This window comes from Nycticebus coucang, chromosome 5, assembly GCF_027406575.1.
Source record: "Nycticebus coucang isolate mNycCou1 chromosome 5, mNycCou1.pri, whole genome shotgun sequence".
NCBI classification, from domain to species: Eukaryota; Metazoa; Chordata; class Mammalia; order Primates; family Lorisidae; genus Nycticebus; species Nycticebus coucang.
The window spans coordinates 122,719,955-122,742,648 of record NC_069784.1 but is presented as its reverse complement, the minus strand read 5'-3'; the positions used below and the strand labels follow the sequence as shown (position 1 = coordinate 122,742,648).

Here is a 22,694-nt window from a genome sequence, read left to right as displayed (position 1 = left end):
CAAGACTTTCCAAAATAGGATTCCTTTGGCTTCAAACACTTTAGTCTACTAACTTGCATACCCTCAGAATATAGCACATTGATTAGCATTCGAGGTCTGACAGTTAAGGGTATGAACTCATCCTAGAAAAACTACTACCTTCCTTGAAGGTTCTTCCCTTGGGAAGCTATGTGCTGATGCCAGCGCCTAGTCCACACTTCAAAGCAATTTTGGAACTCTTTTTCTGGAATAAACATCAGAGCTGTCACCATACAGCAGGCAAAAACCCTCAACAGCAATAATGAAGGCTACTCAGCAAGATACTGCCACCTGTCAACACCATCAGCCATGAGACCCTGATATGCCAAGGTTATAAACATCACAGAGTAATTGTACAGTGCTGCCAGCAAAAGCGCATGTTGGCAAGTTCATGAACTTAATTGTCAGACCTCTACCATGACAGCTCTGATGTTCATTCCATAAAAAGAGTTTCAAAATTGCTTTGAAAGGTGGTCTAGGTGCTGGCATTGGTCCACAGCTTCCCATGGGGAGTATTTCAAAGGTGACTACAGGAATATCCAGCAATATTCAGTAGCACTTTTTCTAGGATGAGTTCACAAACTTAATTGTCCAAGCTCATATATTACATAAGCAATAAACATCTGTTTAATTAACCAGTGATTAAACAGATGTGAGATTTTAATCTTTACTTAGACTTTTAAATTCAAAACTAACTTTGTGCTTAAATCTTAGTTTCTCATTAGCACCACTGAAAGTTCACATGGATTATTCCGTATGCTTTCCTTTTTTTTTTTTTTTTTTGTAGAGACAGAGTTTCACTTTATTGCCCTCGGTAGAGTGCCGTGGCGTCACACAGCTCACAGCAACCTCCAACTCCTGGGCTTAGGCGATTCTCCTGCCTCAGCCTCCCGAGTAGCTGGGACTACAGGCGCCCGCCACAATGCCCGGCTATTTTTTTGTTGCAGTTTGGCCGGGGCTGGGTTTGAACCCGCCACCCTCGGTATATGGGGCCGGCGCCCTGCTCACTGAGCCACAGGCGCTGCCCGCTTTCCTTTTTATAATACATTTATCCTATGCTTACATTTTGTGGTTTTACAAGAAATTGGAGGACTCCCCAGACAGGAGGCCGTGGCACTCCACAAAGTATGGAGGGTGCTCATTGGCAGCTCTGTGAGTTAGACCCTGTAATCTCTGGAATATTTGAGAAAACAGTGGTATGTAAAGAGGTTAAAAAAAACAATCAGAGATAAGAAGGCCAGACCCAATCTCAACAAGAGGCTTAATCTGGAAGAGGTTTTAGATACACAATTGAATTATTGAATGTTACTGATTTTAAAATCCAATCTAAATCACTGGTTCTGCAACTTAATGACGGCTAATATAATTAAAATCAGTATAACTGCCAACATCTCTACATTCATAATGGTATATTACATTCTGTCCTCTTTACAGGGTAACCACTGATATTTTGTAGATTTTGCAGGAAGGAGTGATTTTTATCTAAGGAGAGAAGAAGGTAGGAACAAAAAGAGGAAAAAAGACCACATTATCTTCCCTGGGCATGATCTAGGAGACAAGCGTAATGCTTATAGTCAAGTTTAATAATCATTCAACTGGAAAATTTACATTTCAAGCTAATTTCTATTCCAGTTTTAAAACTCAGCTCTTTCTAACTAACCACATGAACATATGTAGTCCCGGTACTTCAATGCGGTGATGTCAGAACATGAAGTCCTAGCAATAAAGGGCTCATGTCTAAAGTTTCCAAACGGGGTTAGGATCCAGAAATCCCCAAATGCAACAGGGAATCTCTCTAAACAAGTTGTTTCTCTAAACAAGTTGTTTAGTAATTTGATGAACTACACCATAAAAGGGGAATGAGAAAAGTTGTTTTTCTGTCCAAGAACGAAAACAGCCTAAAGGAATATTCAGCAATATTCAGTAGCAGTTTTAAAAATTACAGAAATGCATAAATACTATGCAACTACTAAACATAGAGTAACTAAGACTTAACATCATGAAAAGACATTAATAATTCATTGGCAAGTGAAAAGCTGGTTTCCAAGTGTAATATAAAGTATAATTTCACACTGTAAAAAAAGCACACACATACAAACACAGAATATGTAAGAAGATAAAAGAATCAAAGGATATGTGCCAAAATGTTAATATTGTCTGTGCCTGGCCATTTATGCTGATATTTTAATTGTAGTGCCTTTGCATTTTTAAAATTTTCTGTACTATGTTAAATTTATAAGAAAAAAGCAATAATCCTTTTATTTTACATTATTTTATGATACAGGGAGAGTCATATCAGTGGCTCCCCAGTCTGAGGGTGAATTCATTTAAATCTTCTTATGCTAAGAATACATGTGTGGCCAATTTATAGGAAGGTCATTAATTATCATCTGGAAATTATTTCCATGACTTTCATGGAAATATATACATTCTTTATCTTTCCTTTTGTATATAAAAGAAAGAGTCACATGGGTGGTGCTCAAGAAGTAGGGCGCTGGCCCCATATACTGGGGTGGCGGGTTCAAACCCAGCCCTGGCCAAAACTGCAAAAAAAAAAAAAAAAGTCACAAAATGTAACTATGTATTTTTTCCTTTTCTTTCTTTCTTTCTTTTTTTTTTTTGTAATTAGATAGCACTACTGCAATCATCTAAGATAATTTTGGATATACCAGGTCCCTTTAGGTCAAGCACTTATAAGGGAAATGAAATACAGGGATAGAATTTTAATTAAATTCTAGTGCACCTTTTCTTACATATATGCACCTTCTGCAAACATACGTGCACACACAGGCAAACATAATGCATATTGTATTTCCCGGTCTTGAATGCTTACCATCTTCTCTAATGCAAAGATCTTGTTTTCAAACAAATAGAGAGGTGTGAAGGTAGCATATACGACCATTTGAGGGGTTTGTGTTGCTGAAGAACCTGAAAAACAAATATATTTCATGCTATCAAAATTCTAGTAAAAATGGGTCTGTGAACAGGTCATCCCAAATTGTTTAAACTCTAAAGAACTTATCTTTCTGGGTGAAAAGATATGCAAATAACTCAAAATGAATTCACGAAGGCTTATGATGTAATAGTTATTCAACATGTTCAATCTCAAATATGCATCTATTTTATAGACTGCCATTAGTTTTAAGTTCACAACAGTTGTCAAGCCTTTATTTTACCCAACCACAAAAGATTTGTCATATAAACATAGTGCAGTTGTTAGTCAACATAGCAACAGAATGGTCCCACAAAAGAGCACTTCCAAAAGGAATGATTTGTAAATTGAGGCATTTCTTTGCTTTCATGTAAAATCTTTATTCTATTTTTAACTTATAGAAAGTCTAGGATCTTTTTATAAAAAGAATATATAAAGACACTAAGTACTTACATGAAGATAGAAAGTGTAAGTAATTTAGATTGAAAGGTTTAATGCTGGCAGAATTTGAACATTGCTTACTTGTTCAAATTTCTCTTTTTTTCTTCCTTTTTTTTTATTTTAAAAATAGATACAAAGTCTTACTATGTTGCTCAGGCTGGCCTAAAACTCCTGCCTCAAGAAATTCTCCTGCCCTGGTTTTCCCAAACTATTGGGATTATAGGTGTGAGCCACTGCACCTGTGCTCATATTTTTCTGAAATTACTGTATTTGGTTCAGTATTCTTTTGTTGTACAAACATTCTGGACAAACCAACGGAAGTCAATTATTTTAGTCTCTTCATTTTTAATGAAAGTTTTCTTTTATTCTTTTCCTAACCTAAATACCTACATTTAACTATATTAGTTATTATGTTAACAAGAGAATACTTTTTGAGACACAGAATATAAATTAGATTTCAGTTCAGTATCTCTCTAAAATTAAGATGTGAAAGATGGAAAACTTATTAAAATATTTTTTACATTTAAAAATTAAACTTTGCACATTTCTCACAGGCTTTGCCAACAGGATGATTACCTTTTCCCTGTGCTACTTATTTATCAATGCTATACTTGATTGATGGTGATAGTCTACCATCTTATGTCTATGCATTATATTATTATGTATGTTGTCTTTCCAACTAACGTTTAAGGTGTTTGTATGCAGAGACTGAATTATGCTTTCCACAAAAGACTTTGCATAAAATAGTATGTTTTTAAATCTGACTAATGATTTTGAGTTCACAGATACAACAAAACAGTTATTCTTCTGAAAAAAGAATTACTATGAACAAAAATACTTTGTGTGTGCTCCTAACATCAGATAAACACATCTGATATTCCCCCATTGAACTTGAGTGATGCCACTTAACAGTGGCCAGCAAATTATATCTGGTTACTATGCTCAGTGATTAATCCAGCCAAAGCTCTCTAAAAGTCCTCTAGTCAAAAGAAAGATTAAGAAATGTCTCTAGGCCCCAGCTGAGAGATGAAGGCTAGTTATGTGGAGGAAGTTCCTGATGGTGGTGACAGGTAAATATTGAAACAAATAAAAAATTACAGTGTCTAATCCATCTGCAGAACCTCTGCTCAGAGAAGGGGTAGGAATAAAACCCTTTTTCCAGGTACTTTCCAAGTTCAAGATTAACCAGTTAGCTCTCTACATCTTAGGACTGTACGAGAGGTGAGAGGTGTAGGAAAGAAATGGCAGGACTCTGCTCTGAGTCTAGCTACTGAGAAGGATTAGGCTCTCTATGAGACAATCAGCTGCAGTTCTGATGTTAAACACATACCCCTGCTTCTCCCAGTCCTATAGTATCATAGAATCTCTGTAAGTTGACCACCCAAGGGGTTGTAAGAAACTGATTAACATATGGAGGTGGTCAACATAAATAAATACGCATACTGTCCTGATAATGTACATGTGGTGCATGTCTGGTCTATGAAAATTAGGTCAACTTAAGGAGGTGTTAAGTGTAGGGAGGGTCTATACTGTACTTTGATTTTAGAAAAGCACAAGGAAACCAAATACAAACATTTTAAACATGTGTAGACAACAAAACTGGAATGAACTAGAAGGTAGAAAAATGAAACCAATGATTGTGATTATCTGGAGAAGCCTGGGATTGACTGACTGAAAAAATCTAAGTTGAGGCTTCATTGTGGATAGTGAGTTAAAATGGAAACGGTTATTAGTGAGGAACTAATAGAGTGGATAAGATATGAAGGGCTTGTATTACCTGCACATACATATCATGTGTTTAGACAATCAACCTTTCACATTAAAGAACCATTAATGTGTATCTAGAAATCTACCATAAACCTATAGATCCAGAAATGGAAGATTAGGAGGAATGATGAGAACAATGTCTTGGATAATAGTAAGATGGCAATATGAATTTAGTGATAAAGCTTATGGAACATGAAAGACACTTGATCACTTTCCTTGAAAGAAAAAATCAATGAATGAATGGCTGAAGGCAGTATTTCCTGAAATGTCTTTCCTGAACAATAGTCCAACGAGATGATTCAGGGAGTTCCAAGTGATCCAAAATTGAAGAAGTCCCATGGTTAATAAAAAATAAATTATAAAAGAATGACACTCCCTCCCATATTTCAACCTTATTTCATTTTCAGTATTGTACCTATTAATATCTTGATGAATATATATTCTCTTGAATACACCCTGGAAAATGCTGGCTTAAAGTAGGATTGATTTTAGTATTTTAATTAGGAAATCATTATGAAATAATTATTGAAATAAATAATAATTGCATTATAATGTTTCTTTGAACATGAAATGACTGTGGTAGAACTACAAGTTAGATAAAAGCTTATGTACCCATAACCCAGAATCAGCCAACAGTAGCCAGCACAATTGTTTCTTTGTTCTATTGGTTCAGCTACTCAATAAAGTGGAGGGATGTATTTTTAAATTTGTTTGGCTTTTCTCTAAACTTATCACTTCCCACTTTTAAGATTATTTCAAAATGCAGGGAATGAGTGAGATGGGTGCCAATTGCATCTGGGCTCCTCCTCAGGAAGGAGCTCCTCCTCTGGAGGCCCTAGAAGACATTCATTTGGATACACTTTACTTGAATAAATGCAAGCGATCAGCCTCCCTGACTACAAAGGGAACTTAATACATGCATAGTGCTTGAGCCGGAGACATTGTCTATCTGAAAAAAATGGAGTTTCTTTAATAAATAAGAAAGGGTAAGACAGGTACCAGTGTCCATTACCTATCCCAGATAAATCAAACAAGAGACTCACATTAAAAAAAAAAATTACTATGAGCCCCCTAACGCAGACTAACAACTAGATAAAAAAAAAAAAAAAAAAAAAAAAACAAGGAGCCATAAGAAAAGATGGAGACGGGTGGTGCCTGTGGCTCAGTGAGCAGGGCGCCGGCCCCATATACCGAGGGTGGCGGGTTCAAACCCAGCCCCGGCCAAACTGCAACAAAAAAATAGCTGGGCGTTGTGGCGGGCGCCTGTAGTCCCAGCTACTCCGGAGGCTGAGGCAGGAGAATCGCCTAAGCCCAGGAGTTGGAGGTTGCTGTGAGCTGTGTGACGCCACGGCACTCTACCGAGGGCAATAAAGTGAAACTCTGTCTCTACAAAAAATAAATAAATAAATAAATAAAAATAAAAATAAAAAAGAAAAGATGGAGACTTTTATATCTTTTTGTGTTTACCTGGATAGAGTTGAAACACATTCTTCTTAATAAAGTATCTCAAGAATGGAAAAAGAAGTATCCAATGTACTCAAAACTAATATGAACCCAATATATAAACAACTACATGCTCACACAAAAGAAACAACACAAGTATAATCTAGCAAGGGGGAGGAGAGAAGAAAAAGAAGGGAGGGGGGAAGGGAGGATGATTGGCGGGATCTCACCTAATATGCACAATGTGAGAGTGTCCAGCACACCCCTGGGTGAAGGGCTCAACTACAACTTGAACTTTACCTTAGAATTGAAAACAATGTAATCTAAACATCTGTATCCTCATATTAATCTGAAATTTAAAAAACATAATAGATTTTGGAATATAAATTCTCAAGCACCAAAGTAAAAGTATCTTCCTGATTTTCTCTGATGTAACATTCCTTATGACAGGATTTCTCAATAATTACTTCGTATACTTTGCTTCATTGTAATATTATTTTACAATGCTTACTTTTTCATATTCTTTTGCTAATTATTAATGAAAAGTATGTTAGTGGTTGTAATACTGTAGAGAAAGGGGAGATCAGTAAGCATGGGTTTGAATTGCCTTGATATGTACTTGTAGTATTTGGCATTAAGCATGTAACTCTTTTTCTTGAGTACATGATAAATTAATATTAACTATAGTTATCATGCTGTACATTAGCTCTCTAGTACTCATTCGCCTTATAACTGAAACTTTGCAATCTGTGACACACATCTTCTCATTTCCCCCATGCCCTAGCCCCTGGCAACCACCATTCTACTCTCTGTTTCTCTAAGTTTGACTATTTTAGATACTAGATGTAGGAGACACCATGCATTATTATCTTTCTGTATCTGGTTTATTTCACTTGTCCTCCAAGTTCATTTACATTTTCACAAATGGCAGAATTTCCTTTTGTTTTAAGGCTGAATACTTTCCCATTGATGGTGTGCGTGTGTAATAATTTCTTTATTCATTCATGTGCCAGTGAGCATGTAGATTGTCTCCAGACCTTGGTTGTGGGAACAGGCTGCAATGAACATGAAGACACAGACATCTCTTTAAGATTCTACCTTTGCTTCCTCTAGATACATGTCTAGTAGAGGCAGTGCTGGGTCGTATGGTAATTCTACTTTTAATCTTTGGAGGAACATCCATGCTATTTTCCACAGTGGCTGTGCTAATTTACTTCACCACCAACACGGACAGCTTCACCTCTCTGCACATCCTTGCGGCCCTTGCTGTCTCTTGTCTTTTGGATAATAACCATCCTAATGGGTGTAAGGTGACATCTCATTGTGGTTTTGGTTTGCATGTTTCTGATCATTAGTAAGGTTGAGCACCTTTTCATATACCCTTTGGCCATTTGTAAATCTTCTTTGGAATATTATCTATTGAGGCTCTTTGCTCATTTTCATCAAGTTATTTGTATTTTCAATTGACTTGCATGAGTTTCTTATGTATTTTGAATATTAACTCCATATATCTAATATATGATTTCAAATATCTTCTCCCAGAGAATGGGATCTTACTGTTTTGTTTTGTTTTTTTATGCATCAAGGTGGCAACTGATCCTATTCCTGGAGAGCGCTATCTTGCAGATGACTGCCTTCCTGCTATATTCTCACATGGTGGTGAGGATGCTTAATGAGTTTTTGTTAATTTGTTTTTAGTTAGAGGCTATAGTAGAATATGATGTAATGGGATATTAATTACATGTACAATATACAGGGTGTCTCAGAAGTCACCACAAAGTCATCATATGTAGGGGAAGTGGGGAAACGTAACTCTATGTGCCTTTACTTACAAAATAATCATTACAAAATTTAACAAAGAGGTAGTCAACACATAGAGAATATTTTGTAAAATACTTGTATTTTAAGTATCTTTTTAATTCATTTACTGGGTTATGGTCATTTTCTAAGACTATACTGAAAGCTTCAGAGATCAGAGATGCATATGTAACTATGCCCACTGCATATAACTGTTCAGTAAACATTTCATAAGTGAATAGATATAAACATAAATTAATTATATGGCTAGTTTAATTATTTGAAAGTAATTTTCTATAATCCTTTTTACATTCTACTTATCTTTTTGGAGATTTGTTTATCAGAGAAAAACAGTTCCTCTTCAAAAAGAAATAGATATTAAAGGTAAATTTAAGTAAAATCTTTGAGAATTCTGTAAGTATCTGATATGTTTAAGTTAAAATATAACCTTGTATTTACAATATTAATTAGTATAAGTATTCTTAGGCCATGATGAAATGCCAGAGACTAGACTAAACAAAAGGAATTCCTGTTTGCACAGTTCTGGAAGCCGGATATTCAAGATCAGGTTATGGAGCTGGTTACTGATAAGGCCTCTTTTTCTGCCTTGCAGACAGCCACCTTCTCACTGTGTCCTTACATGATCTCTTCTTTGTGCATGTTCAGAGAGAGGAGGGGGGCAGAAAGAGTCCAAATGCAGTCACTTTGTGGGATGAGGCTTCAAGATATAAATTTGTGAAAGACAGTTCCATCCATGGCAGTCATGACCTTGACACCTCTCCACCCCCAAAGTTTTATTCTTCTTACAAACAAAATATAATACATTCACCCCTTCTCAATAACAGCAAGTGTCTTAACCCATGTCAGGATCAATTTCAAGTACAAAGCCTCATCTAAATAGTGTCAGAATGGGTAAGACTTAAAATATGATTTTTCCTGAGGCAACTTTCCTGTCTAGTTATGAATGTGTGACACCAGACATATGATGTGCTTCTATAATACAATAGTGTGACAGGCATAGGTTAGGTATTTCTATCTTAAAAGGGAGAAATAAAAAAGGAGAAAAGTCTGAGGTAAAGCCCAAAACCTAGCATGGCAGATTCTGTTAGATCTGAAGGCATGAGAATAATCCTTGATCTAATCATCCACCCTCTAGACCCATGATGGCTCTAGGTAGTAGCTCCAATCTTTTGGTTCTAGACAGAGGCCTTGTCCAATAATTCTTAGTAATGGCTCCACCCACAAGGTTATTTGGGGGAACTGTCCACATGGCTCTTTCTTGCTGAAACCAAGAAGGGGGGCTCACCCTCTGAAACTGAGGAGGAAATAGTCTTCTTCTGGGAAGAGTATTATTAAGAGCATTTTTCAGGGAAGTAAACTCAGTTACAGTCAGGTTAAGAAACATATCCCCAGTATACATATTAAGAAGTATAAGGTATAAAGTGATACCTAGTTTTCCCGGAAATTTTTTGGTATTATTCTCTGTGGCAATATCTAAAAAGGATGTTATCTACAATGTCTTCTAGCCTACTTCTTACTAGAAAATGTTTATAGGTCCAAGATGTGATATAAAGCTAAAAATAAAAGATGTCTTATACTATGCTCATAATTTCCCTTCCTTCCCTCCCTCCTTCCTTCCATTTATTTATTTATTTATTTATTTATTTATTTATTTATTTATTTATTTTGCGACAGAGTCTCACTCTGTGCCCTGGGTAGAGTGCCATGGCATCATAGCTCACAGCAATCTCAAACTCTTGGGCTCAAATGATTCTCTTGCCTCAGCCTCCTGAGTAGCTGAGACTACATGCCTGGCTCAAAATTTCTTAGTGCAAGTCCTTTAAAATAAATTAGTAGGCTTCTAATCTATTTGTTTCAAGTCAGTTCCACATTCCCATATTCTTTCTTGGGCATAATTCCCAAGGCTAATTTATTTCTTTTCTTCTTTGCCTCACAGAGAAGACATTGACAATAACTGCACAAGGAAGCCGTAGTCTTAACAATCTTTGACACAATCAGATAGATTGTTCAAGAAGTTTCATTGGACCTTTGCTGTGAGATACTTTTTAAGTCTTGCCTCAAATTAATTGCAGTTGAGAAAAAGTCTTCTTTTTCAATTTCCTAAGTTCTATGATACCTGAAATTTCTCTGTTTTTTCACTATTTTAGAAAAACAGACAATTCTTATCTGGGCTCAACTCTTACTTGAAATGTCTTGCTAACAGTGGATATTACAAATGAACGTCATCTACAGTAGTAGATATTCAGCCACTTATTTTAGAAATTCAGGCTCACTAAGTGCATGGCTACCTTTCCAGTTGTCACAGGTTCTACTTTTACCACATGCTTTGCTGTGGTGTAAGGTGTATCTCCAGGTTCCTCAAGCTTGGGATATCTCAAGACTCCTGCTCTTCTAGAAATCTTTTTGGCTCCGTAGTCTCTCAACAGCATCAAGCTAGCAAAAGGGGAACAGCACACGAGAGCTCTCAGTGAAAGTGTCACTTCTCTTTATATTCTGTGGGCCAGAACTCAGGCCCAAAGCCACATCTCACTGTGAGAGAAGCTGGGAAAATACAACATAGCTGTGTTCCCAGGAAGAGGAGGAAATTGTGAAGAGCTGGTAGTTTTTCTCATGATCTGAAAATATTCAACCTTACTATTCCATTGAGTCATGTTTGAACATTATTGATATTTGCTCCTTTGAAACAATTTTGTTAAAAGTTACTACATTATGGGTGGCGCCTGTGGCTCAGTGAGTAGGGCGCCGGCCCCATATGCCGAGGGTAGCGGGTTCAAACCCAGCCCCGGCCAAACTGCAACAACAACAACAAAAAAATAGCCGGGCGTTGTGGCGGGCGCCTGTAGTCCCAGCTGCTTGGGAGGCTGAGGCAAGAGAATCGCGTAAGCCCAAGAGTTAGAGGTTGCTGTGAGCCGTGTGACACCACGGCACTCTACCGAGGGCAGTACAGTGAGACTCTGTCTCTACAAAAAAAAAAAAAAAAAAAAAAAAAGTTACTACATTACGGAGTTATTTTTAAGCTTTGCAATCAACTTTTTAACTATAAGATAACTTGGCATTTATCTGTTTTAGATACTGCATAAATTTTAAGTTATCTGTGGTTAATAAGTTGATTGCAATACTCAAACCTCTAATATTTCTGATAATTTTGGAAAGGTCTATTCAAATGTTGAAAAAGTTATTTCAACAACTTTTTTTTTTGAGACAGAGTTTCACTATGTCACCCTTGGTAGAGTGCTGTGCTGTCACAGCTCACAGCAACCTCAAACTCTTAGGCTTAAGCAATTCTTTTGCCTCAGCCTCCCAAGTAGCTGGGACTACAGGCACCCACCACAATGCCCAAGTACCACGCCTCATCTAAATAGTAACAGAATGGGTAAGACTTAAGATATGATTTTTCCTGAGGCAATTTCCTGTCTATCTATGAATGTGTGAGCCCAGATATATGATGCGCTTCTATAATACAGCTATTTTTTGGTTGTAATTCTCATTATTGTTTGGCAGGCCTAGGCTGGATTTGAACCCACCAGTCTTATTGTATGTAGCTAGCACCGTAACCACTGTGCTACAGGCGCCGAGGCTCAACAACTTATAAAGTTGGTAATATCCATACATATTGAAAGGAGATCTATTATAGTAGATAGTATGGTGAACTCTGGAGCAATACTCTTCAGGTTTATAAACTCACTCTACACTTCTTAGTTTGGTGTTCCTCCAAGACAGCAGAATCAGTGCCAAAGAACTTCCCCTCTATGCTAGGGCAAAGGGCCTGCTCAGTGGAATTTTAGAACTGCTATTCATCAATGACTCCTATTCTTTTCTTTTATGAATGGGAGATGGCACTGCACTTGTTCTGTCCCTCTTCAACAGTATATTAGAGAAGGGCATGGATAAATGTGGGTATGGGTATAAGCATAATGTGTGTACATGACATAGTGACATTGGATGTTAAACTAGATACAATTTGTAGATAGTAGGTTGGGGTAGAACTCTTGGTAAGTGGTGAACACACAATTATGTGGGAAGAAGAGTGAAGTGGATATTTGGTGATTAGAGAAGTGGAATATGGCATAGACTGACCATTGTTCACAAAATGGTTTCCTCTTTCTTCTGATTGTTCAGCCAAACTGTATTTCCCAACTTCCTGTACAGGCAGCTGCAGCCACAGGATGAATTCCAGTCAATAGAATGTGAGAAGTGACACATGTATATAATACAACCAGTTTGTCCTTAAAAAATTTCACCTATGCAGAGGAGGTCAAACTCTTGCTCTTTGGCGATGACATGATCTTACATTAGAGAACCCCAGAGACTCAATCACAAGACTCCTGGAAATGATCAAGAAATATAGTAACGCCTGTGGCTCAAGGAGTAGGGCACCGGTCCCATATGCCAGAGGTGGCGGGTTCAAACCCAGCCCTGGCCAAAAACAAAAAAAACAAAAAATAAAAAAATAAAAAGAAATATAGTAACGTCTCAGGGTATAAAATCAATGTCCACAAATTAGTACCTTTTATATACTTCAATTACAGCAAAGTTGAGAAGTTAATCAAGGACACAATTCCTTTCACAGTAGCTTCAAAGACAAATGAAATACCTAGGAATATACCTAACAAAAGAGGTGAAGGCCCTCTACGAAGAGGATTACGAAACCCTAAGAAAAGAAATAGCAGAAGGCGTTAATGAATGGAAGAACATACCATGCTCTTGGCTGGGAAGAATGAACATTATTTAAATATTTATACTTCCTAAAGCAATCTACAGATTCAATGCAATCCCTATTAAAAAAACAACAAAATACTTTGAAGAACTGGAAAAACTAGTTCTTCATTTCAGATGGAAACAGAAAAAAAAAAATACGTATAACCAAGAAATTTTCAGTAATAAAAACAAAACCAGAGGCATCACCCTCCCAGACTTGAGGTTACATGACAAGTCCACAGTGATCAAAATAGCATGGTATTGGCACAAAAATAGATACATAGACATATGGAACTGAATAGAAAACCAAGAGATGAAACCAGTCTCTGATAACCATCTGATCATTGATAAACCAAACAAAGGCATGTACTGAGGAAAAGAATCCCTATTCAATAAATGGTACTGGGAAAATTAGATAACCACATGTAAAAGACTAAAACTGGACCCGCACCTTTTACTGATTATAAAAATTGACTCAAGGTGAATAAAAAATTTAAATCTAGGACATGAAATGATAAAAATCCTAGAAGAAAGTGTGGGAAAAACTCTTGAAGATGTCGGTCTGGGGAAACATCTTATGATGAAGACTTGAGTGGCAATTGCAACAACAAAAATAAACAAATAGGACTTAATTAAACTAAAAAGTTTCTGCACAGCTAAGAACACAACAATTAAAGCAAATAGACAACCTACAGGATGGGAAAAGATATTTTCATGTTACAAATCTGACAAAGACTTGATAACTAGAATCTCTAGAGAACTCAAATTAATCCACAAAAGAAAGCCAACAATCCCATATATCACTGGGCCAGAGACATGAATAGAGGAAGACAGACGAATGGCTAACAAACATATGAAAAAATGCACATCATCTCTTACCATTAGACAAATGCAAATCAAAACCACCCTGAGATATCACCTAACCCCAGGGAGACGAGCCCACATCACAAAGTTCTAAAGCTGCAGATGCTGGCGCAAATGTGGAGAGAAGGGAACACTTTCACACTGTTGATAGGAATGCAAACTAATACAACCTCTTCAGAAAGATGTATGAAGAATCCTCAAAGAACTCACATTAGACCTCCCATTTGATACTGCAACCCCATTACTAGGTATCTACTCAGAAGAAAAAAAATCATTTTATCATAAAGACATTTTGACTGCATTGTTTATCAGAACTCAATTTATAATTGCCAAGATGTGTAAGCAACCTAAATGCTCATCAACCCAGAAATGGACTAACAAACTACAGTATATGTGTACTGTGGAATACTATTCAGCCATAAAAAGATGGTGACTTCACATCTTTTGTTCTAACTTGGATGGAGCTGAAACACATTCTTCTTAGTAAAGTATCACAAGTATGGAAAAGCAAATACCCAATGTACTCAATATGAAGTCAGTAGATGATCTAATACATGCCCACATAAGAGAAAAACTCCTTTCAATTCAAGCTGGTGGTGGGGTAGGCATGAGGGAGTGGGTACAGGGGAGAAGGAGAGGGGATTGGTGAGCTTCCATTTAATGGGTACAATGTTAGGGGTGTATGGCACACCTTTTGGATGCTGAACACAACTACAAAAGGGACTATACCTAACACAGAGAAGGTTCTATTCATGTACATATTATAACCTAGTTGTTTGTATTTTTACATTAACCTGAAATTAAAAAAAAAAAATTCACCCCTGAAAATCTCTAAGCTCTTTCCTTTCCACTGGTATAGAACTTTAGAATTCATGTGCTAAAGGAATCAGAGCCATAAGATGGAAGGAGCATGGATCTCAACACACATTTAGAAAAGAACTTTCTGCTGATCACTAACCTAGTCTGAGGTTTTATGTGATTGAAAATGAAACATACATACTATTTGAACCATTGGTTAGTTATGGCAGCTAGTGAACCTAAATAAGTATGCTTATGCCAAAAATAACAAGATGAAAAGCAATCATAATATCATGTAGTCTTTAGGGTGTGCATTGAATATAAATTATATAATGTATAAATATATGAAGTTGGACAACTGAGTTTGTGAACTCAACCTAGAAAAAGTGCTAGGATACCTCATTGCTGAATATCACTATGGTCACCTATGAAGTACTTCCCCTGGCCATCTGATGACCATGATGATATTCAGCAGTGAGGTATTCAGCACTGTTTGTAGGATGAAGTCACAAATTTTTTTTTTTTAAATCTGAGATTAATATGAGGGTTCACAAATGTAAGTGGAACTTGGTTACCTCTTGAATGCTCAATGTCTATCTATTATGTCTGACATAATACACAAGTAAAACCCAATCAGCTGATTGGAGGCAATGAATTATAGCAGTGCCATCAGAAACTGCTTGGATTTAACTCTGTGTGAGAAGGCATTTCACATGGCCACTACCTTACCTGTGCTAGATGAAATATCTCTGGAGCACATTTAAGAATTAACAAAGGCTTTAGCAGCAAGTATGTTTGAAAGTATCTCTACCACCAAGTACAAAGCAAGTACTGAACCTGGTCTTTAACACATTATTCTCACAAGAACCCTCCCAGATACCAGGGTGATGATTTACAGAGTGGAATCCTGAATTGAAAGAGCCTCCATCGCTTGCCTGATCCTCATACACTTGTGTTGGAGCAGGTGTTGGAGCACAGGCAGTTTAACTCCACAGTCCAAACTTTGAACCGTATCCTGTATGTTGAGATTGGCCTTAACTCTGACTTCAGCAGGAAAAAAGGGCAGCATTCTTTTCCTTTCACTTCAATGAAGATTTATCAGTAAATTTGGTAATGTGATGCTCCCCACTATTAAAAAATATTGTGCTTAAGGCATCAATACAAGAACACAAGTTTTAGTATAGAATTAATAAAATGTGACTAATGCCTCTTTTCTCTGCCCATATCACCAAACTTGTTTCAATACAATTTTTAAAAAGATATAATTATTAAAATGTCCTCATACTAACAATTAAAACATTAAGAAAAAAAAGACAAAATTAAAATAATCCAGATAAAGGATAGTACAAGAGGTAAAAGAACATTATTTTCGACCATGTAATAAAGGATGACATGAAAGTTATAACCTACACTCTAGAAGCACCAAGATAGATGACCCAATGTCGGGATTATAAAGAGCCCAATGAGACAGCCCAGTCTTCTTCCTGAATAGTCTAAGGGGTATTTTTTTTTTTTTTTTTTTTTGTAGCACATATCAACTTGGAAGGAAGGATACCATTTTTAAGAGGCTACCATCTCTAGACTATTTTAGGTGGTACAGAGGACAAAATGCATTGGTGGGGGGTTTTGGGTGACAATTTAGTCCTCATTGGATATAATGAACCGAAATAATGGATTTTCAACATGATGTTAAATAAAACACATAGAAAGGGGAGTATTTTCACTAAAAAGATTTGATTGTTATACAATGGGAGTATTATACATAGACCTATGTCTACCTAGTCACAATGTGACGCACACAAAATGTGTGGTTGTTAGAATCATGCTATAGACAGACAACTAGTTCTAGAGATGCCTCATCCTTATTTTTAAAACACAGTAAAAGAGCTGGAGGTCCGCTGTGAGCAAGGAGCTAGATGTACATTTTTTTTCTTCCTTTTAGTGGCTGGCATCTAACTACTTAATCAGGTAACTGGGAATTTACTTTGATTTGGATGGTAAGTTTAAACTGTGAGCATTTTTCAGAGAAATACCCAAGAACAACTTAGCAGAAGCATCCTCTACATGTGGACGCCTCTTCTGTGGCCGTTGTACCATATAAACTTGGACAACCTGGCTTCTGTCTCAAGTGCAGGACCTTGTCCCCACCAACACACCCATCTGAAGGCCCAGCATTACGGGACACCTTGATAAGCTTATTTAGTTATTTCAAGATAGAAACTGTATTTCTATGTTCCAGTGTTTTCTAGCATTTGAAGTAACAACTAAAATAGTTACATATCTTCTAAGAGACTAAGAACTTACAATCTGACAGGGACTGCATAGAATATTGCACATCTGATGAGGGTCTGGAGCCATGAAGTGACAATTTGAACTTGTCCTTATCCCTTTCCTTTTCTCCATCTTTACTCCTCTTCTTCCCAACGTCTTTTGCATCTGCTTTTTCTGACATGTTAAAACACCACAATAAATCTTTTAACTACAAAACCTCAAACTATGTTTCTTAATCAGTCATTGTGTTGGAAAAAAAAAAAAACCCTACAAAACAATAGTATTATTTAAACATAATCACAATTTCCCCCAATCCCCTCTAAGTAGAAACAGCACCATAAAACCAGAAAAAAAAATTGAAAATTGACATGTATTGTGAAAAGAAATGTGGTATTATTTATTATCCACTACATACAATTTTGTTTCATGGAGGTGATTATTTGAACATATTTTATTTATATAAAATACGGTGTCAGGCTAATTTTCTCCTTTTAAAAACAAAAAACAGCAAAGCATGTACTGAAAGTTGAGTCCTAAATGTGGAGCCCTCTCAGATTTTGCTTATTTGGAGTCTCTATACCTAGAAAACATAGTTTTTTTGTCTCCAAAGTATCCTCTTGTGCAGCCCAGAATTCAATCAACATCCACAAACCAACCATATTGTCAACATGGCTTGATTAATAAGCCCTTCTACTAATAAAGTATCCTCATCATTTGAATTCCTATTCATATATGTACACGTTTCTATGAAACATGTCTTCCTTCAATTTAAAATAGTTTTTGTCAATATTGTTATCTTTAATACATTTCCTTTAATTCTGAATCAGAAATTGTAGAATTCTATCATTTCATTCTCTGCATTGTCTACTTAATATGTAATTATCATAGGTAACATCATTCATTTTTTAAATTTTCATAAATGAGAACTGTGATATTAACTAGTTATAATATTCCTTAGCCTCCTTAGTAAGCTTGTCTCATGGCTCAGCTTTTATAATAGATTTAATACTTACGTTAGAAACAAAAGTAAACTATCCTGTAAACATAGGATGAGGCGTTTAACTGGAAGAATTACGTGTAAAAAATAGTTTATTATCAGAATTTTAGTTGATGGACTTCCTAGATATGGTATATTAACTTAATTTAATGAGACTAGTCTTGGGGCACAATATGTGATTTTACTTACAATTTTAAAATGGGGGACTTTAAAAGCCTTCAAATTCCTATTCAGAGTTTATGTTTTAGAAACAATAAAGATAAAATAAAAAATTATAAATAGAAACATGTAAACTGCTACCCATATGAATTTGAATAATGTGCAACAGTGCTTACCAAAATGTGTTTTTGCTGAAGCCCTAAATAAGTGTTGGTCTTCTGACATTTCATTCCACCCGTCTGGCAAACCCCCACCCCGAGTAAAGTTGGCAGCTGAGCCCTGCTGCAGAAAATCCTCCCCTGGTTCTGCAAACCTTGTCACATCTATTTTAAATCCCTGTGAGAATCTACATCTTCCACCTCCACCCTACTCTCACTCACAGCTAGGCTGTCTATAAACATAGAACATAGAAGTCTTTGTTCAGAAATCCTCATCTTCTCCCTAAATCTGGTCACTCTCATATGCCTGTAGTGACCCCATGACGACTTGTGCCCAGTGAAGGAACCACTGCTCCCCCTCGGTTGGGCCAATCCCTGCAACTAGTCAGCTGTAGATCCCGCCCTTCCTGCGTTCTCAGGAAATTTACACTATGTCAGTCATCTTAGCTGGATATTCCCAATCATCACTTAAAATACTCATTTCTCCTTCGTTAAATGAACAAACATATATCTGTTTGGGTTCCACATTATTCCCTGCCAGTTTCCACTTTGTAGGTCTCCTGGTCCTCAAGGTCAAGCTTCTGATGGGGTCGTTTATACATTATTTTACTTCCCACTTACTTCTTACCCCTCTCTGATATATCTTCCACCCCCATCATCCTGAAGTGGCCCAGGACCTCCATATCACAAAATCTACTGGAGAAATTCACGTGAGTGTTACAGTCTGTCCCTCAATATTTTACCTAATCTTTGATTCTTAAAACAGATTTTCTCTGTGACTTCAATGTCAAATGTTCTGCTGTTGTTTTCCCCATTTCTCTAGATATTCCTTAGTTTTTGTCAGCAGCTCATCCTTTTGCAGTTTTTGGCCGGGGCTGGGTTTGAACCCGCCACCTCCGGCATATGGGGCCAGCGCCCTACTCCTTTGAGCCACAGGTGTTGCCCTGAGCTCATCCTTTTGTACAGAGCTCAGATGTTTGTGTAGCTTCTTCAAGGCTCCTTCTCAACATCTCAAGTCTCCCCACTCCATACCATCCCAGTGAGGAATATCATTCACAGTTTAATTCTGCATGCATTTGGCCATGACTCCCTTACCAATCTGGGACTCATAACATGAAAACTACACTTCATTGTATTAAAGGCACCTCAAATTCAGCAAGTTCAAAATCATTTTGTGATTTCTCCTAATAGGTACCACAATCTATCTAGCCTTGAAACTCCATATTCAAACAGATCATCCTTGCCAACTCCAGCTATTTTTTACTTCTTAAATGGGAGAAAGAGGTGTTTGATAGAAATTGAAAACTTAAAGTTCCTTCCTGAATGCTATATTCATTTAGTAGCATCAAAGTAGAGCATTTCTTTTGATTTGTAAAGGAAGCAAAATAGGGCACAATAATTAACATACAGTAAACATCACTATAAGTTCTAAAGTCCTTGAAGAGGAAGCTCTTGGTTACATTGCTGTTTCTTCCACAAATATTTAAGAAATGATAATGACAGTAAAAAAGCATGAGAACAATTCATCAACCACCACAGAGCATTTATCTTCACTGCCCATGGTGAATAAAAATTGGATGTAAACTGTCTTACCCTTGGAAAATTTATCACTTTTCTCTGAGACTTTCAGTGTCGAAGAGGAATTTTCAGGTTTGAATTCCTTCCCGTCTTTTACTTCTTTTCCCTCCTTCACTTCTTTATAGTCCTTCAACTCTTTCCCTATTTCTTTTAATTTGGTGTCTACCACTGTTTCATAACTGGTGTCTTCCGGAAGCTTATACTCAGGCAATATTTCTTTCAGGAGCTCCCACACTTTGTCCACATATGCTGGGCTGAGAGAAAAAAAACACATTAATTTCTTTCTTTTTTTTTTTTTAATAATACTTACTTTATTTATTTTCTTCATTTTTTTTATTGTTAACTCATAGCTGTGTACGTTAGTGCAATCAAGGGGTACAGTATGCTGGTTTCATATACAATCTGAAATATTCTCATCAAACTGTTCAACTTAGCCTTCATGGCATTTTCTTAGTTATCGTATGTAGACATTTGTATTCTGCGTTTAGTAGGTTTTGCCTGTACCCATTCTAAGATGCACCATAGGTGTGGCCCCACCGATTACCCTCCCTCCACTCTAACCTCCCCCTTCCCTTCCACTCCCTTAGCCCTTTCACCATAGTCCTGTGCTATAGTTGGGTTATAGCCTTCATATGAAAGCCATAAATTAGCTTCATAGTAGAGCTGAGTACATTGGATAATTTTTCTTCCATTCTTGAGATACTTTGCTAAGAAGAATTTCCAGCTCCATCCATGTAAACATGAAAGAGGTAAAGTCTCCATCTTTCTTTAAGGCTGCATAATATTCCATGGTATACATGTACCACAATTTGCTAGTCCATTCATGGGTTGATGGGCACTTGGGCTTCTTCCATGACTTAGCAATTATGAATTGGGCTGCAATAAACATTCTGGTACAGATGTCTTTGTTATATGTGATTTTTGGTCTTCTGGGTATATACCTAGTAAAGAAATTATAGGATCAAATGGCAGGTCTATTTTTAGATCTCTAAGTATTCTCCAAACATCCTTCCAAAAGGAACGTATTAGTGTGCATTCCCATCAGCAGTGTAGAAGTTGCCCTTTTCTCCACATCCATGCCAACATCTCTGGTTTTGGGATTTTGTTATGTGGGCTACTCTTACTGGGGCTAGGTTATATCTCAAAGTAGTTTTGATTTCCATTTCTCTGATGATTAAGGATGATGAGCTTTTTTTCATGTGTCTGTAGATCATGCTTCTGTCTTCTTTAGAGAATTTTCTCTTCAAATCCTTTGTCCACCCTGAGATGGGATCACTTGCTCTTTTCTCGCTAATACGTTTGAGTTCTCTGTGGATTTTAGCTATTAAACCTTTATTGGAGGTATAACCTGCAAATATTTTCTCCTATTCTGAGGGCTACCTGCTTGCTTTACTTACTATGTTCTTGGCTGTGCAGAAGCTTTTTAGTTTGATCAGGTCCCAGTAGTGTATTTTTGATACTGCTTTAATTGCCTGGGGAGTCCTCCTCATAAAATATTCACCCAGGCTGATTCCTTCAAGAGTTTTCCCTGCACTTTCTTCAAATATTTGTATAGTTTCATGTCTTAAGTTTAAATCTTTAATCCAGTGAGAGTCTATCTTATTTAATGATAGTGAAAGGTGTGGGTCCAGTTTCAGTCTTTTACAGATCGCCAGCCAGTTCACCCAGCACCATTTGTTAAATACGGAATCTTTTCCCCACTGAATGTTTTTAATTGGCTTGTCAAAGATCAAATAATGGTAAGTATCTGGATTCATCTCTTGCTTCTCTATTCTGTTCCAGACATCTACTTCTCTGTCTTTGTGCCAGTACCATGCTGGTTTGATCACTATCGATTTATAGTAAAGTCTCAGGTCTGGCAGCGTGATTCCTCCTGCTTTGTTTTTATTTCTGAGTAATGTTTTGGCTATTCGAGGTTTTTTCTGATTCCATATAAAATGAAGTATTATTTTTTCAAGATCTTTAAAATACTACAATGGAGCTTTAATAGGAATTGCATTAAAATTATATATTGCTTTGGGTGGTATAGACTTTTTGAGCATGGTATGCTTTTCCATTTGTTAACATCTTCAGCTATTTCTTTTCTTAAAGTTTCATAGTTCTCTTTATAGAGATCTTTCACATCCTTTGTTAGATAAACTCCCAAATATTTCATCTTCTTTGGCACTACTGTGAAAAAAATAGAGTTGACTGTTTTTTCAGCTTGGCTATTGTTAGTATATATAAAGGCTACAGATTTATGGATGTTGATTTTGTAGCCTGAGTCATTGCTGTATTCCTTGATCACTTCTAAAAGTTTTGTAGTAGAATCCCTAGTTTTTTCCAGATATACAATAATGTCATCTGTGAAGAGCGAAAGGTTGATATCTTCTGACCCTATGTGGATACCCTTGATCACTTTTTCTTCCCTAATTGCAATGGCTAAAACTTCCATCACAATGTTAAAGAGCAATGGAGACAATGGGCAACCTTGCCTGGTTCCTGATCTGAGTGGAAATGATTTCAATTTAACTCCATTCAATATGATATTGGCTGTGGGTTTGCTGTAGATGGCCTCTATTAGTTTAAGAAATGTCCCTTCTATACCAATTTTCTTAAGTGTTGTGATCATGAAGGGATGCTGGATATTATCAAAAGCTTTTTCTGCATCAATTGAGAGAATCATATGGTCTTTATTTTTTAGTCTGTTTATGTGCTGAATTACATTTATAGATTTATGTATATTGAACCAGCCAGGTTCAATAACCAGCCT

The 22,694-nt window shown here is 36.7% G+C and overlaps 1 protein-coding gene across 9 annotated transcripts in view; it reads right to left on the bottom strand.

Annotated features, from left to right (window-relative positions):
- ADGB (androglobin) overlaps positions 1–22,694 on the bottom strand; it is a 167,674-nt gene that overhangs the window by 97,460 nt on the left and 47,520 nt on the right. For 8 of the 9 annotated variants that reach the window (XM_053591390.1, XM_053591391.1, XM_053591399.1 and 5 more), the window contains 3 exons: positions 19,958–20,196; positions 17,084–17,224; positions 2,852–2,946 (listed from right to left, as the gene is read on the bottom strand). In XM_053591390.1, coding sequence (XP_053447365.1) covers positions 2,852–2,946; positions 17,084–17,224; positions 19,958–20,196 — 475 coding nt within the window. The remainder of the gene's footprint in view (positions 1–2,851; positions 2,947–17,083; positions 17,225–19,957; positions 20,197–22,694) is intronic. The other variant, XM_053591394.1, reaches the window with a different exon arrangement.